At 33.4% G+C, this 16,864-nt stretch overlaps 1 protein-coding gene across 2 annotated transcripts in view; it reads left to right on the top strand.

The window, feature by feature from the left end:
* Positions 1-16,864, top strand: part of CSMD3 (CUB and Sushi multiple domains 3) — a 1,062,125-nt gene that overhangs the window by 960,227 nt on the left and 85,034 nt on the right. For both annotated transcript variants that reach the window (XM_024739588.1, XM_024739590.1), the window contains 5 exons: positions 6,321-6,401; positions 7,360-7,473; positions 11,957-12,145; positions 12,523-12,669; positions 15,292-15,480. In XM_024739588.1, the coding sequence (XP_024595356.1) occupies positions 6,321-6,401; positions 7,360-7,473; positions 11,957-12,145; positions 12,523-12,669; positions 15,292-15,480 (720 nt within the window). The remainder of the gene's footprint in view (positions 1-6,320; positions 6,402-7,359; positions 7,474-11,956; positions 12,146-12,522; positions 12,670-15,291; positions 15,481-16,864) is intronic.

The following is a 16,864-nucleotide window of genomic DNA, read 5'->3' on the forward strand; positions in this document are numbered from 1 at the left end:
TATAACCGTAATTCCCTAAAGAAAGAGCTGAATTTTCTTTTTTTTTTTTTTTTTTTTTTGCGGTACGCGAGCCTCTCACTGTTGTGGCCTCTCCCGTTGCGGAGCACAGGCTCTGGACATGCAGGCTCCGGATGCGCAGGCTTGGCGGCCATGGCTCACGGGCCTAGCCGCTCCGCGGCATGTCGGATCTTCCCGGACCGGGGCACGAACCCATGTCCCCTGCATCGGCAGGAGGACTCTCAACCACTGCGCCACCAGGGAAGCCCCTGAATTTTCTTGATATCTGCCATAGAGTCAAGATGGGTTTGTCTTATAATAAATAATAATAGTATTCAGTCCTAATCAATGACTTCCTGAAAGTAAATTACACAAAACCTGTTTCAACTGCAAGTTTTTGCAGACATTAACTTTGTATAGTCACTCTAATAGTGATAGCTACCATTTGCTGAATACTTAATATGCCAGGCACTATGCTAGATGCTTTCCATGCTAATTTTTGTAATAACTCTGCAATATAAGTATTATTATCCCTATTTTAATAATTAAAGAACCAAAAGACAGAAATTTGTAACATATATAAAGCCAGAGAACTAATAAATAGAAGGGCTGCCGGGAATTCAAAATAGGTCTGTCTGACTTAAGGACTGACCTCTTTTTAAATAATGACAACAATAACAGCAATCATAATAATAGCTAAACTATACTGAGTTCTTACCAAGTGCCAGGTAGTGTCCTAAGCTGGTATTATCTCATGCATAGATTATAGTTAATGGTATGTAAACATAATTTTTCTTTAAAAATTAACAATGATTTTCATTTTTATCAAGATAAGTCATCTCACTTTCTAGAAAATACCTCTCCTAATTACAACTTTGAACTTTGAACTTTTTAGTGCTTCTCTTCCCCAGGACCTACAGGCTAACAACAATATGTTGGTAGGTTTATCACAAATTAGTGTGTTCCTCTTTGTAGTTTCCAAAATGTGCTATGGTCCCTGTGTGACGAGAAAATAAGTTTATTGGGAATCTGACTTATGCCAACCACTGTAGTATAGCCAGAATATATATTTATTAATTTAAAACAAAAGGTATCATTTTAATGCTTAAATCTATTATCCAGGGTACCTCTTTTTCTAATATCAGATATTAGGGAACCTCAATTATTACAGAAGATTTTCTTAGGATAATACAATTTAATAATATATATTATCCATTGTTTTCTGTTATTGGCACAGCTTCTGTGAATGAGTGGGTTGATTATATATTGAATTTCAGATTATTTTTAAGAAATGTATTTTAAAAGCCTATAATACCTTTTAGGTCATCTTTTAAGGTTATATTGCCTTTACAATGAATGCTGTATTTGGGGACAAGTATATTTAACTCCACAAAGTCTTATCCTAAAAGAGTCTACTGTAGATATAAGGACACATTTTATATAAAACATAAATCACCATTGCTTTGAACTCTGTGACCCCATTACCTCCCACAACGTAAAGATCAGACCTCCTTTCATATTTCAGTAGATAGAGCATTGAGCTGATGAAATGTTTCATTGTTTGATTTCCAGAGAGCATAGGGGGTATGAACATCATACAATTATATATATATACAGCTAAAAAACCAAACTAGTAAAACTATAATGATGAAAAGATATTGTCATTTACTATTATTTAAATGACTACTTAGTGATTACTTAAATGACAAAAAGTCATGTCAAAATTGCTTACCATATTTTGGTATTTTGCTGTGTGTGATAAGATGGCATTTTTATTCTACAGTATCTCAGCCCCCTCCAGCCAAAGTCCATCAGGAACATCTCTGTAGTTAAACAAAGTTGAGTTTATAGGCTCACTGTAATGTGTGGGACAACATACCATGAGAAACCCCGTGGAGTCTCAGTGAGAGGGTGTTAGGTGGGCCTTGTTATAGGATTTGGGCTGTGTAAGATGGTTCTGGAAAGTTCAAGGAAGCATGCTTTTCCTCTGGGTTGGGTGCTCTTAGAAAATTGCAGCAGTTCTATAATTGGGTATCTTAATTTTTTTCTAGAAGGTGGAAGGTATGGAACACACCTAAAACTATGATTGGCGTGGGGTAGCAGCATTCTCTCGTACTAGCTGAGATGGAGGGATCTTGGTCATATTGGTGGTTTGGATAGCGTTTTCATTTTGTTTTATGGTTTTTGTTTTGTCTTTTCTATGCTCAGACATGATTTGGGAAAGGTCTTATTTTTGTCTTGTTCCAACAAGGTCAAAGAGCTATCATGTCTGATGTTAGTTGTTAGTTAAATTGATTACAGTCAACAGTAGAAAATCATGGCCTATCAGTTAGAGCCAGGCCGGCTCCAAGCCAACAGCATACAGGGGCTGTGCTTTGTTTTCTTTTGCTTTGTTTTCTTTTGCTTTTTTTTCTTTAGTCTTTTCTTTTCAATGTGCAGAATAAAGTGATGGTTAAAGAGCTAAAACGTGTTCCTTCATAGCCAAAACAAACCAAACTATGGTAGTAAACAGAAAAAGGAAAATAGAGACTGACAAAGAAAAAATTGTCACCTCTGATGTGCTCTGTTATCTACTAATGTGCCAGGCAACTCAACCATGTAGAGAAGAGACCTTTAGCACATTACTTTTCAGACTCTAATGGTCTCAGTACTAAGGTAGGATACTTTCCATTAGCTACTGGAATATGGGGAAGTCACTTCATGCAAAAGATATTGGAATTTTCTTATGGATAATTCAGGATATTTCCCAAAAGCTTGTTTACTATACTTCTGTTTTTCCATCTCTAGGAAAATACCTAGTAACTTCTTGTTGATCCATTTCTAATGATCCATTCCATTTCTCTGTCTCATCTCCAAATCTAGGGCTGAACATTTTCTCTTGAATTCAAAGATTCTCCCTTCTATAGGCAGAGAAACAAATGGATTATAAAATACTAACAGATAAAACGTGATATTTGTAAGTAATTTAAGCACCACTGAAACTTACCTGTATGGTTCATATCAATTCACTAGCAGACTTTCTCCAAAATGGAAAAAAAATTACTAATTATTTTTTCTTCTTAGTTAGAACTCAGATAGCATTTGTTTAAATACTCCTAACTCTACTTTCAAGTGGAGCTGCTTAAAGTTATTTTACATAACTTTTGAAATAGCATTACCAGAATTACATAACTGAGTATGTAATTATCAGTGCTTTTCCTCCTCCAAATCTTCCCCAAATCATGAAGTTATCATACTTGAAATAATCTGGGTCACCACTGAAGTACAACAGTGGTTATAGAGAACTTAGAATTTATAAGAGCACATAGAACATTTTCTTTTCCTCTGTTAAGAAATACTGCATCCTTATTTGGCAGAAAGGTTGTGCACTTGTGCTTTTGTGGTTTAGAGAAGGAATGGCAATTTGCCAGTGTCCTGTTGTGTCTTTTTTTGAAGAAGCCTTTAATATTAATAGCTCAGTTGAACTGAAGTAGATAAAAGCAGCAGCATTCTTTTCTGGAATTGGGTTGGTTATTTCATTACAAAGAAAATAGGAATTGAAAAATAACCAAATATATTGCCAGAATTAAACTCTAAAGTGATTTTAAGAAGCAAATTTTTTGGACCAGGAACCAGACATCTGTACACATTTGAATGAAAACAGAGCACTGTTCAAACAATGGTCATCCTCAAAAGATACTGACATGCACTCTAACCCACAATTGCCTCTGTTTCATCCCCATTTGCAATTTTAGAGGTACTTTTTAGGGAAGACTATTTGTTTAGAGACTCTTTCCCTCCTGAAAAAACCTATATTTTGTGTATTACTTAGCAAATATTTGTTGGATTATAAGTAAAGTGAAAGGAGCTTATTACTCAATTGTGAAAAAGACACATGAAAAGTCTCCCTTATGTTACTTAAAGCCTAGATGGAGTCACAAATAGTGAAAAAGTAAACTAATAAATGGAAAATAATAAATGTTGAAACAAGTCATGATATCCAGTTACGGGCAGAATTGAAACTTTTAAATTGTATCATCAAAATTTTAAATAGCACGAGCATGTATTTTAGTCCATGTTTTCCATGGATTGTTCTATTTAGAAACAGTTCAAAGTGATGATGATTAATGAAAAAACTGCGTAACATAGATATTTACACATTTAAGCTAAATCTGTGTTCTCTTTTACATGAATCATTTTATTTGACATGCCATTCACCTTTAAGACACCATTGACTTATTTAATAACTATGCAAGGGCATCGTATCCTACATGTCATGATTGTATGTTCTACAAAACAGTGTTCTGTGATTAGAAAATAAGAGTAAAGGGTAGGAGGAGGTAGGTAGTGAAGAGCTCAGAAGACATGTTTATCCTGGTGATGTAAAATTGGGAATTCAGACACAAAGTCAGACTTGAAGTCAAAAGGATCAGTGAAATCACTTAGGTGGAGATTGTAGAAAATTTGTTCGAAGGAAAGTTTATTCAGGATTCAAATCTATAAAATTGATGAAAATAGAATTGCTCTTATTGAGGTAGAGGAAGGAGGTACGGACATTACACCTCCTCACACCCTCCATGACCCCAAAGTGATCCCTTGTCTCTAGGGACAGTTTATAAAATGCTGATGTTACCAAAGAATGGAGAATAAGAGAATTTAGCTCACATCACCCACGCGGTCATGGGAAAATAACACAGTATCTCTGAGCATCATCTTCCTCATAATAATGATTTCCAACCTCTAGTCTTTTAAACTCTCCAGCTGAGTTATCTAAGTCATTCTAAGCAGGTTCTACAGATGACAGGAGTCATGAATTCCTCATTGATAAAAATGTGCTTCTTCTTTAAAATAAAATTTTTGATTAGCATGAAGATTAAAAACAAGTTTACAGGCAAACAAAGATCAGGTAAAATGCTCTCCTCTAAAGCAAGTATACTCCAATAAAACAATGAATAAATAAAGCATAATCTCATAAGGATTTCTCCCTGTAGGGCTCTCTGTATCTTCCTCTCCCCCTTCCCTTACCTCTCTGGCATTTCTCACAACTACCTTTTACCTTGATAATTGTAATTTTTGCTCATGTTTCCTCCTCTATCTGAATGCTCTTCTGCCAATGATTACCCTTCAGCACTGGAAAAAATCTTACTCATCCTTTAAAATTTATCTCATTCATTTCTTTTTATCAGAATTTTCCTTAACTAGTCTAGTTGATATTCCTCAGTACTCTCATAATACTCTCACAATAGGGCCCATACTGAAGATATGGGCTTTCAAGTTAAAGGACATAGGCTGAGCTTCTAGATAAACCCTGTACTAGTTGTGTGATCTCGGGCAAGTTACTATGCCTTTAAACCTCCTTCTTTTTATCTCCGAATTGAGGTACATAAAGAAATTAACTCCTAAGTTTAAGTAATAAAATTATGCATATAAAACACATTTTTCTTCAAAGGTTATAACAGCATAAAATGTGTTTCTTAAATTAATAATAGTATATTACATCTTTGAAGACAACTAGTGAAAACAAGGCTTTAATCAAGCAAACAATTGTGATACAGATATCATATAGGGCCAGTAGTCATGATACTTAGATTCATAGAGACCTTTTTTCAGTGGCCTTTACCTTATGCCAAATAAGAATCTACCTAATCTAATGGGATGACCAGTTTAGAAACATAAAATTTAACATAAACATACTAATCTAGCATGGTGAAAGAAGGCTCCGGAGCCAGACTGTCTATGTTCAAATCCCAGCTCTGCCATATTATAGCTGTATGAGTTGGACAAATTCTTTAATTCTTTTAACAGTTTTTCTTTTATATAATGGGAATAATTATAGAACTCGTTACATAAATTAAGTAATAAAATAAATAAAATTTTTGTGAGGACTAAGAGTTAATATAAGTAAAATGTTCATAATATTCCTTGGAATAGAGTAAGCCTTGAGTATTGTTCACAATTATGACTGAATGCTAGGTACTTTGCTAGATGCAGGGGATTCTGTGCTGAACCTTGGGAAGCTAGGCATTGAGCACATAAACAAACATGAGTGTATAATTCCAAATTGTGATTATGCCAAGATAGAAGCACATAATCAGAAGGACTAGAATGAGGGTGAGAAATAAGGAGTTAAAAGGTAAGCATTCTTACCATGGGAAAATATTTAAGGAATGATTAATTTTCCCTCAATGTTGTAGCATTTTTTAAAATAAAGAAATAGTTGAAACTTGATAAATTTTACCATATATTTTTATTTTTATAAGTAAACCTTATGTAATTTTCTTTTTTCACATATGTGAATATGTATAGCTGCTCAGAGAAGGAATAAACATTGTCTATTTTTATAGCCTATCAACTAAGAGTGTGTCAACCTCCACCACCTGTACCCAATGCTGAAATTTTGACAGAAGATGATGAATTTGAAATAGGTAAAGTCTGCTAAATTACTTTCAAAGAAAACATACTGTGAGCAGAGGTATTTACTTTAAAAGAAATAAGAATAAAGAATAGTAGCAGCCTGTCTTAGACCTTCTTTCCCTGGATCGATGGGGATTGTTTAGAATTCTTAAGACTGGGTAACAATGAAAAGAGGAAAGGGAGTATTAGGCAAGAAGAAAGAATTCTGTATTTCCAGGATGTACAGTTAGAAAACAGTGCAGGAATTTGAACCGTATAACTATTCTGGTAGTTCCTTCCAAAGTATTATTTTGCTACCTTCCAACACTGTAGTGTTGAATTCAGGCATAAACCTGATGTGTATAATGAAGGATATGTAGGAAGTATTAGAAGACATGTTTTATTTCCATGTCTTTGAAAACAATTGGTTGGTTATGCTCAAATTGATCGTAAATAAAGTCCTTTTAAAACTTGGTTGGAAATTTAACTGTAATAATATCTAATAGTTTGAAAAATTATGTAAGAAAAGAAGACATCCTAATGTTATCATAATAAATTTTTATCATTATTATCCTAGTAATATTATTATTTGTTGAGAAATGTAAGAAAACATCAATGACCAATGTACATCTAATCTTAATATCAATAACTAGGAATCTCCTTTTAACTGCTTGATATATTTTTAATGAATACCTTACCAGTACCAACTGGATTATTTCCTTACTACTATTGCTTATATCTAACCAGATTGCCCCAGTACAGTCTTACTTGTAGTTTATTATTGGATTCAGTTCTGATTGGTCAGTGCTTATGACATACTAGTAGTTCAATATTTTGAATGTCATCACTGCTTATAACTAATAGAATTTTTATATTGATTGAAAATGACTGAAAGAAAAAATATTCTAATTTTATATTGAAACATCTGTTTATTTTAACCATTACCTTGTTGCTTATCAGAAGCCCCTTCTACATTTTTTTTTTAAATAGGTGATATTATTAGGTATCAGTGTCTTCCAGGATTTACTTTGGTTGGTAATGCAATTCTGACATGCAGATTAGGAGAACGACTCCAGATGGATGGAGCGCCTCCAGTTTGTCAAGGTACCAATTCTTATGATTATTTATTTCTAAATATCTGTTTTATGTTTAATTCAGTACTAGCAAAATAGAGAACAATCTATTTTATATAATTATATATTTAACTGACAATAATGTTAAATATTATACAACTCATAAGTGGTATTTTTCATTCCATTATTTCTCAGATTTAAGTAAACATTTTTAATTCATCCAAGGCTTAAGTTTTCTAGTTTATCCTAAACTCAATTCAATCTATTTAAATTATTTTTGCTGTGAGGAGTGGAAATGGAGGTAGAAAGCAAGAAAAATCACTTTAAATAAAGATTCCAATGTTGACTGCAAGTAGTTTCTATTCTGGCCACTAGAATCATTAAACTTTTTTGAGCACCTGTTAAAAATGAGGATCTGAGGGAAAAAACAAACAAACAGAAAGTTGTAAATGGTCCCTGCTGTGAAAGCAACATAGTGTAAGGGATATGACAGCCATACAGCTTGTAGCAATACAGTACTAAGGAAACAGGCCAGGGAGCTATAGAGTCACATAATTTTAAACTGTTTATAGGACAGGGAAAGCTTGATGGAGGCATTGCTCCCTGAGTCATAGGTTCCAAATGAAAAGTGATACTTACTTTGGTAGAACTAAGATAGGGAAAGTGTGGTCCAAGTGACAGAGGTATATGCAAAGACACAGAAATGAAAGACAGTGAGGTACAGACTTCAAGGCATTCACTATGTTATAAGGGCAAGACCATGATGGATCTTGAATGATGTACTGGGATTTTGATGTTCAGGAATCATGTATTATTAACTTGTAGAGCTCCTAGGGCCCGTAACAGTGCCTAACACATAGTAACTAATTATAAATATTGGTTAATTTGAATAAAATTGAATTGAACTTGATTATACATCTCCAGATTTTCTTGGATTACTTCCTTCACTGGGGTTTATTCTTGAGAAATAGAAATCTGTTTTATGCAGTATCTTAACTGTTACAATGAGCCTAAAACAAAAATTCTGTTTATTATTACAAGCATGTTGTAAGTAGGAATAAGCGTTTGATTTTTCTACCTCACTGGAATCCTTATAAGAAGATAGAAGGATTTTCATAAGGGGCTTTTACAGTATCAAAAAGAAAGACATGTTTGGAGGTATAACCAGCAACAATATAAGAATTTTCCTTGCTCTTAGTCAATGATTTTTATAGGCCATCTTAAAGTTGTTTGTTTATTCTGAAGTCTACCACCTTTACTCCTGAATGAACAAGCAATTACATACCAGGATTTCTTCCTTGACCCAATGTATAAACTTCATTGTGAGCTCTTGGAGAGCAACACTTCTTTTTTATATATCTGGATCCCAATTCAATATTATATTTAATTAAAAATACAAAACAGTTTTGTTATTTGAGTCCCTCATCTCTCAGATTTTCAATATCATATTTCTAAAATCAGAATTTCCTGTAGATTAGTAAATGTGTTTCTTCTTATTCTATCTGCTCTGGAGATACAAAAAAGGATGATCAATCTTTGTCTCATAATAACACTATGGGTACTAGCTAAAAGTTAATTATCCCTCAGAATGAGTTTATGCAGCGTTACTATATTAATTAATTGACCAGGCACTTAAGCTAAAAAGCTGAGTTAAAATTTTGTTTGAGTTAATTCATAATCCCACTAAAAGATTGTCATTCATTTGGAATCTGTTGTAACTAATCTATACTGTTTTTAGTCTATTTTAAATTATTTGATTTTTTTCACTTTTCCTAAAAGAGGCTATATCATTTTTGTTATTCCTCCCTGGATCCTCTTTAGTTCTTTATATCACACTTAAAACATGGAAAGCAAGTCTAAATATAGTGCTCTTCAAAGGGTTTGATGTAAATGAAATATAATAGGTGACTACAGATAGTTAAAAACATGGGGTCCATCTAGCTGAATGTGTGAGACTTTCTGTACTTTAAACTTTCTGGGCATTAGTTTCCTCATACGCATAATGGGGATAAGAATTGTAGGCATTTCTTAAGGTTGCTGTGACAAGTAAGTGATATAATGAACAAAAGGTGCTTAACAGTATCTAATGTACACATATTTACTCTTGATGATTGTCTTACTCTTGACGTATGTTGGTTAGTGTGAGAATAGGTTAATTTGTGTATTTACAGTAAATTATATTGAATCATACCAGTTTTTCAAAAGTAATATGGAATATTTGTTCAATTGAAAACATTGGGACCATTAAGATACAGAACCTGCTTTTCAATAACAATAGCCTGAGAAGAAAATCAAAAAAGTGATGAAATGATAGCCATAAAATTGCTAACTGCAGTAACAGAAGCATACATGACAGAGGTACCAAGAAGAAAATCAACAGTTCTCCTTGGGTTGACGGAGGAGAGGTTCAGGAAGTGTTTGTTTCACAGAGGATGAGACTTGACCTGGGTTTTGAGATGTGCTAACATTTCAAATGCATCAGACAAGAGTAAGACTTTGAAACAGAAGCACTAATGGATAGGCTGAGTTCAAAAAAATTATAAGTCATCCAGTATGTTTGGAGCATTCTGTTTCAGAGGAGGAGCTGCAGAAAACAAAGCTGGAGAAGTAGGCAGGGACTGAAGTTGAAGGGCTTTGAAGGTGCTGAATGGCTTTTAGTAAGGGAATGACATGTTCAGTAACCCAGTTACTCACTTAGTTAAATATTTCAGAAGTATTAAACAGCAGGGCACACACAACAGAAACCCTTTCTTAAAACTTACTTCAGTTTGTCATATGGTTATATATCTTTTATTTCAATATGCCATAACTATATATTCACTAATGTTCTTCATCTTTGACTCAAGTTTTCCATTCCGTTTCTAGCCTTCAAGTTTCTTTGTTTATTTATTTATTTTACATATTTTTCATTTTGTGAAAAGCAAACATCAGGTTTCTCTTTTTAGACTGAGAAGGACTTAATACTATTTGCTGAATTATTATTTTTTTAAATCTTGAAATTATATCCAAGAAGCAAATGTCTCAGATTCAAATAAGAGAAATAGAAGTTTAAAAAAAAGAAAGGAAACAACTCTTAGATTAGCTATACTGTATTCTATAGTAAAAATTTAAATATCTGTATAGGAAGTTATGGCAGTTATTTTCAAGTTATTTCAAGTTATTAACTTGATTAAAGAACAATCATATGTTGCCATAATTCACTATTTTACTTACTCTTTTCCACCCCTATACTACTTGAAGACTTTATGATTCAAAATATTTCATGTCCTTCCACCCTGGAAATGACAAATATATAAATCCTTCATCTATTCGTCTGTATTTTAGCAACAGTATTTGGTATTTTGAAGCCTAGTTTATTTGAACAAACATTGAGAAACAAGGATGTACGCAGTAATAACACTCAAAAATTGGTCCAAGCTACATTTAAAAACTATTTATCAGTGATATACATAGGACATTTTACTGTAGTGGCTACAGTGGCTTCCAGGTAAAAAGTTCTATATCATATTGAACTAAATCCTGTTTGGTATATATTGGTTTACTTCTATACTGTTTGGGCTATATTGAGCACTTCCAGTACTCTTCCCACACCATAAAACTCAAAGTCTTAAGGGAAAAAAAAGGGCTGAAATGGCATCATTTGAGTGGTAAGGATTTGATCATCTTGGTCACATTCTCATTCGAAATGCAAATTTAAGTATATGTTTCTATTTGGTCCAATGCATAATGCTATTGAGGCCAACAATTAAAGTATAGTAGTTTACTATACCTTGGAGATACACACACACACGTGCACACACACACACATTCTCAGGATGTACAGCAGAGGTACTGTTATGAAATGAAGGGCTGTGCTTTGTCTTACACTTATGATCTGGAAATAGCAGGAAGAACTGAAAGGTAACTGGTGACCCAAAATTGTGTTAAGTCCTCGTGGCTTAAGTATACTCATGAGATTAGAAGTGACTTTGCCTGGAATGAATACTCTGAGATGGGGCAGTTTCCTGTCTGTCCTCACATACCTGAGTGAGTTAAAGTTTGAGGACAGAAGAAAAAGTAAGGAAGGAAAAGGACAGGGTAAAGACATAGGCAAGAGAAGCAGAGGGGAGAAAATGTAAGAAGATGAAGGAAAATAATATAAAGAAATAGAAGGTAATAAAATACCTTATCTTTCTATTATCTATGTATTTATTGTCCAGAAAAATAATGTATCTTCCATGTAATAATAAAAGGAAATTAATACCATAAAATTTTAGGTCATTCCTCCATATTTTGAACTGCAAGCTTATTATACAAGTTGTCTTTTTATACAGATAGCTCAAGATATTATCTCCTTTATTGTTATTTAATATGAAAACATTTAAAAACTGGGTATTTAATGCAATTTTCACTTAAATACATTTCAATTAAAGTATTGAAATGCAACTTTAAAATGCAACTTTCAGTATTTAAAATGCAACTTTCACTTAGGTCTAAAACACTAGCATCATCTAATGGTATATATTTTTTGACAGTGGTCTGTCCTGCCAATGAATTACGCCTGGATTCTACGGGGGTCATATTGAGCCCTGGATATCCTGACAGTTACCCAAATCTTCAAATGTGTGCTTGGAGCATTTCTGTGGAAAAAGGATATAATATTAGCATGTTTGTAGAATTCTTCCAGACAGAAAAGGAATTTGATGTTCTTCAGGTGTATGATGGTAACTATGGGTTATATTTACTGGATATTCATAAATTCAATTCAACTACTCTAATTATACTTTCAGACCTTCAGTAGAAACACTGCTTATATGATTTTATTTTATCTTATGGGTATTTTTAGAAGTATCAACATCAAACTTACCTATATACCATATGAAAATTGTAGTTAGCTTGATTATTATGTTATAAATTGTAGCTGCTTTAGCTATGGAATTAAAATGTTTAAACAAACATTTTATGTTATGTTTTAAGTTATTATTGATGAAGTAAATTGGTTCTGGATTAATTTCACCATATTTAATACTATTCTAAATATATAAAATACTAAAGATGAATTATTCAGTTACACCTAAATTGTATTATTTTCTTTCTGAAGGACCAAATATTCAAAGTCCAGTGCTTGTTTCACTCAGTGGGGATTATTCATCTGCTTTTAATATAACAAGCAATGGTCATGAAGTATTTCTTCAATGGTCAGCAGATCATGGCAATAACAAAAAAGGCTTCCGGATAAGATATATAGGTATGTGATATTTATAACTTCAGTACAGATCTCACCTACATCCTCAGTATGGTTGTGATTAAAGAGCAATGACACATACACTATTTAATTAGGTATGAATTTAAATCATATTTCTTCCATTGATGTTTCTTGAGCAATTTATGTAACATCTCTATGCCTCAGTTTCCTCATTGTAATGATAATGCTCTGTCTTTCATATAATTTTGAAATGATTAAAAGGACTTAAGTTATTTATGACTTATCTAAGTTAATTATAAATAAAATTCTGGGGCTTCCCTGGTGCCGTAATGGTTAAGAATCCACCTGCCAATGCAGGGGTCCAAGATCCCACATGCCATGGAGCAAATAAGCCTATGCACCACAACTACTGAGCCCACGTGCCACGATTACTGAAGCCCATGCAACTAGAGCCCGTGCTCCGCAACAAGAGAAGCCACTGCAGTGAGAAGCCCACGCACAGCAACGAAGAGTAGCCCCGACTCGCTACAACTAGAGAAAGCCCACGCACAGCAACGAAGACCCAGTGCAGCCAAAAATAAATAAATAAATAATTAATTAATTAAAAAAAAATTTCCAGCCAAAAAAAAAATTAAACTCTGATATTTTAAGTGCTTTATTTCCCAGCAGAAATTTCCCTTGAACTCTCACAAAATGTTAATAGTGTTGCTCAGTTGTATCTGATCTACTTAATATATATAACTCCTTTAAATGAGAAGTTTAAACAAAAGATAAACATGCAGTAGAAAAAATCTGTGTCTTCACTCTTGCCCACCTATTTATGATACTTGCTAAAATATATTAAATTTTAAAAGAGAAAATGATGAACACATCACTTAGAAACATTTAGTTTTTAAAAAAATGTTTTGTCATCATTGCTTTTCATTGAGTAATATCTAGAAAGATGTAGGCTGAAAATCCTTATTATCAAGATGAAATAGCTTTTCCTATATGCCTTCTTGTTTATAAGGTCTACTAATACTGAGACAGTAATTTTCTTGTTAAGTGTACATAGTTTTCCATTATGCAAAGATTATATCCCTTCTCTTTATTGCCATCCTAAATCATGTCAGATGCCATAGGTATGTGCTCAATAACAGAATACTTCAGACCCAATCAACCATCTCTATCTCTCCAGTGTTCAGACCATGTCTCCCCAAGGTATGGGTCATTGCTAATCAATTCTACTGAAAATTACTTTCTTAAATATTTTATAGATTATTCTGACACAACAATTGTAGACATGGACTTAAATAAAATTTTGAATTCCAGTTGTAAAGATAAACTCATGAATTTTACTCATTTATATAAATTTGCATATATGTATGTTATGTGCAAATACCATTTTTGTCTACTTTGATTTTAAAACTATAAGGTGATAATTTGCCTTTATCAACAATTTGTCTTTTACATATTAGAAGTAACTCGTCACTGACATTATAGCATGTTTACAAGTTTTATCCTATAATAGATATCTATTAAATTTGAAAAATGTTATTAGGCATGCAAAGGAGAAATGTTTAAAAATTTAAACATACGCCCAAGTCATTCTTGAGGTTTTTCATATTTGAATGTGAACTTTGTAAATGTCTTTTTATTAAAGTTGTGCCAGACTGTATTTAAAAAGTCAGAATGTTAAATTATATTTTTAATAACCATAATAACTTAAAGGGAAATCATTCAAATCCAACAGTTATAAGCATAAGTTCACTATATTAAAGACTAATCCTTATTTATGTTGATATTCATGACAAAGTTAGATATAAATGTAATGAAAACATCATTTTTGGCCCCAAGAACAGCTTGAAATATTGAATATAAATTTTTCCTTTAGAAAATGACAGGTTATGACATATATATTCTAAGTCCAATCTGTTTCTTACTATTTACCCCTAAAGCCTCATTTTTTTCTCAGATGAATACATTGAAGTTTCAGTTTCAAAGGGTAAATGGATCCTGCCATGCTGAATAGTCTCAAAAGTACATATATATGAAAAAGCCATTTCACGTTATCTTTTGACATTTTAGACTTCAGGAGATGAAAGAAGTTTTATTTTATTGGCATTTTTTATCACCATATATAAGCACTCTTGGCAGCATGGAAACTCTTTAATAAACTGGAAAAGAGGATTATGGAATGTGGAGGGACTATTTTAGACATCCACCAAAATGAAATGCATGAACTAACATGACATAGGTGTCTGCAGGTAATTTCAAAGTGACATGTAAACAACATGCTCTAAAATATTGCTACTAAACTGTGGCATTTAGGCCCTTCAGATGACAGGAAATACCAGTTCCAAAATTCAATAAACTATTTGTAGGGCTTTTGAACCTCCAGGGTATTAAGAAGGTATAATGTATTTCAATTAGGAGACATCTCCAGTGATAATAAGAATCAGAAGAAAGCCCAGAAATAGTTATGTCTCCTAAAAGTTATGTCACTAGATTGTCAAGTGGATGGAAAACAATATATGTCCATATGAAGTAAAACTCACATAGATGGCAATTGAATTGGCCAATTTTTATGAACTAGTATTTACTTTAAGGTTTTTATAACTCTAGATTGTAAAGAGTTTCTGATTCATTAATTTTATATGATTTTTATTTTTTTCTTTTAAAAAGCTTTCTACTGTAGTACACCAGAATCCCCACCTCATGGATACATTATCAGTCAGACAGGTGGACAGCTTAATAGTGTGGTCCGCTGGGCCTGTGATCGAGGATTCCGACTTGTTGGGAAAAGCAGTGCTGTGTGCAGAAAGTCTTCCTATGGGTATCATACATGGGATGCACCGGTCCCTGCTTGTCAAGGTGAAGTATATTAACCAGAAATGGCACATTAATAAAAGATTAACCCCGTTTAACTTTTATTTGGATTGCTGAAACTTCCAAAATTATAAATATGCAGAAGCATATTATAGATACCTCTAAGGAAAATAAGGCTGAAAAACACAGACTGATAAATTTGAGGAGCTTGAGACACATTGTCTTATAATTCTTCATTTGTTGTTACGTGATTTATGCCTTTACTCTATCCACTTATATGCATACTTTACTCATGCATCTACCATTCCCGTCACTTTGCTGTCAGAAAATGAATGACCCAGAGCTGGAGTGTGTGTTAGTGTGGAGTCTGCAGAGAGAAAAGAGGGGATAAGAGTAGGCAAGGTCACTGATGATGTTCACTCTCAAGTATGCAAAAATGTGCTCTCAGTGCAACAAATTTAAAAGAGGAAAATGTAGCCAATTACCACATTTTTTCTTCACTGTTTAGGTAACTCAACAGAGATGTCTTTCATTTCCATTTTATTTTGTTAAAAAGCAAGGCACTCTCTGAGCATTGTATCCGGCTATAGCAAAAAAATGACAAGTCAACAAATGGCACATTTTAGAGCTTTGGACTAGGTCTTGTTTTTAAAGAGTAGTTGAGTCTCTTAGCTAGGTATAGTAATAAAGACAAGTTCAACATAAAGAAAATGTAATGTCATTGGACTCTGAAAATTTTTGAACATCACATTATTTTGTAATATGAAATTTAAATTTATATTTGATTTATTTTACCCAGCCTGTGGAGGCATATATAACAACTATGAACCCTCACATAATAGCCCGGAGATGGAAACAACCTAAGTGTCCATCATCAGATGAATGGATAAAGAAGATGTGGCACATATATACAATGGAATATTACTCAGCCATAAAAAGAAACGAAATTGAGCTATTTGTAATGAGGTGGATACACCTAGAGTCTGTCATGCAGAGTGAAGTAAGTCAGAAAGAGAAAGACAAATACCGTATGCTAACGCATATATATGGAATTTAAGAAAAAAAATGTCATGAAGAACCTAGGGGTAAGACAGGAATAAAGACACAGACCTACCAGAGAATGGACTTGAGGATATGGGAAGGGGGGAGGGTAAAAGCTGTGACAAAGTGAGAGAGAGGCATGGACATATATACATTACCAAACGTAAGGTAGATAGTTAGTGGGAAGCAGCAGCATAGCACAGGGAGATCAGCTCGGTGCTTTGTGTCCGCCTGGAGGGGTGGGATAGGGAGGGTGCGAGGGAGGGAGACGCAAGCGGGAAGAGATATGGGAACATATGTATATGTATAACTGATTCACTTTGTTATAAAGCAGAAACTAACACACCATTGTAAAGCAATTATACTCCAATAAAGATGTAAAAAAAAA

The sequence above is a fragment of the Neophocaena asiaeorientalis genome, unplaced genomic scaffold, assembly GCF_003031525.2.
Source record: "Neophocaena asiaeorientalis asiaeorientalis breed wild unplaced genomic scaffold, Neophocaena_asiaeorientalis_V1.1 scaffold533, whole genome shotgun sequence".
Lineage (NCBI taxonomy): Eukaryota > Metazoa > Chordata > Mammalia > Artiodactyla > Phocoenidae > Neophocaena > Neophocaena asiaeorientalis.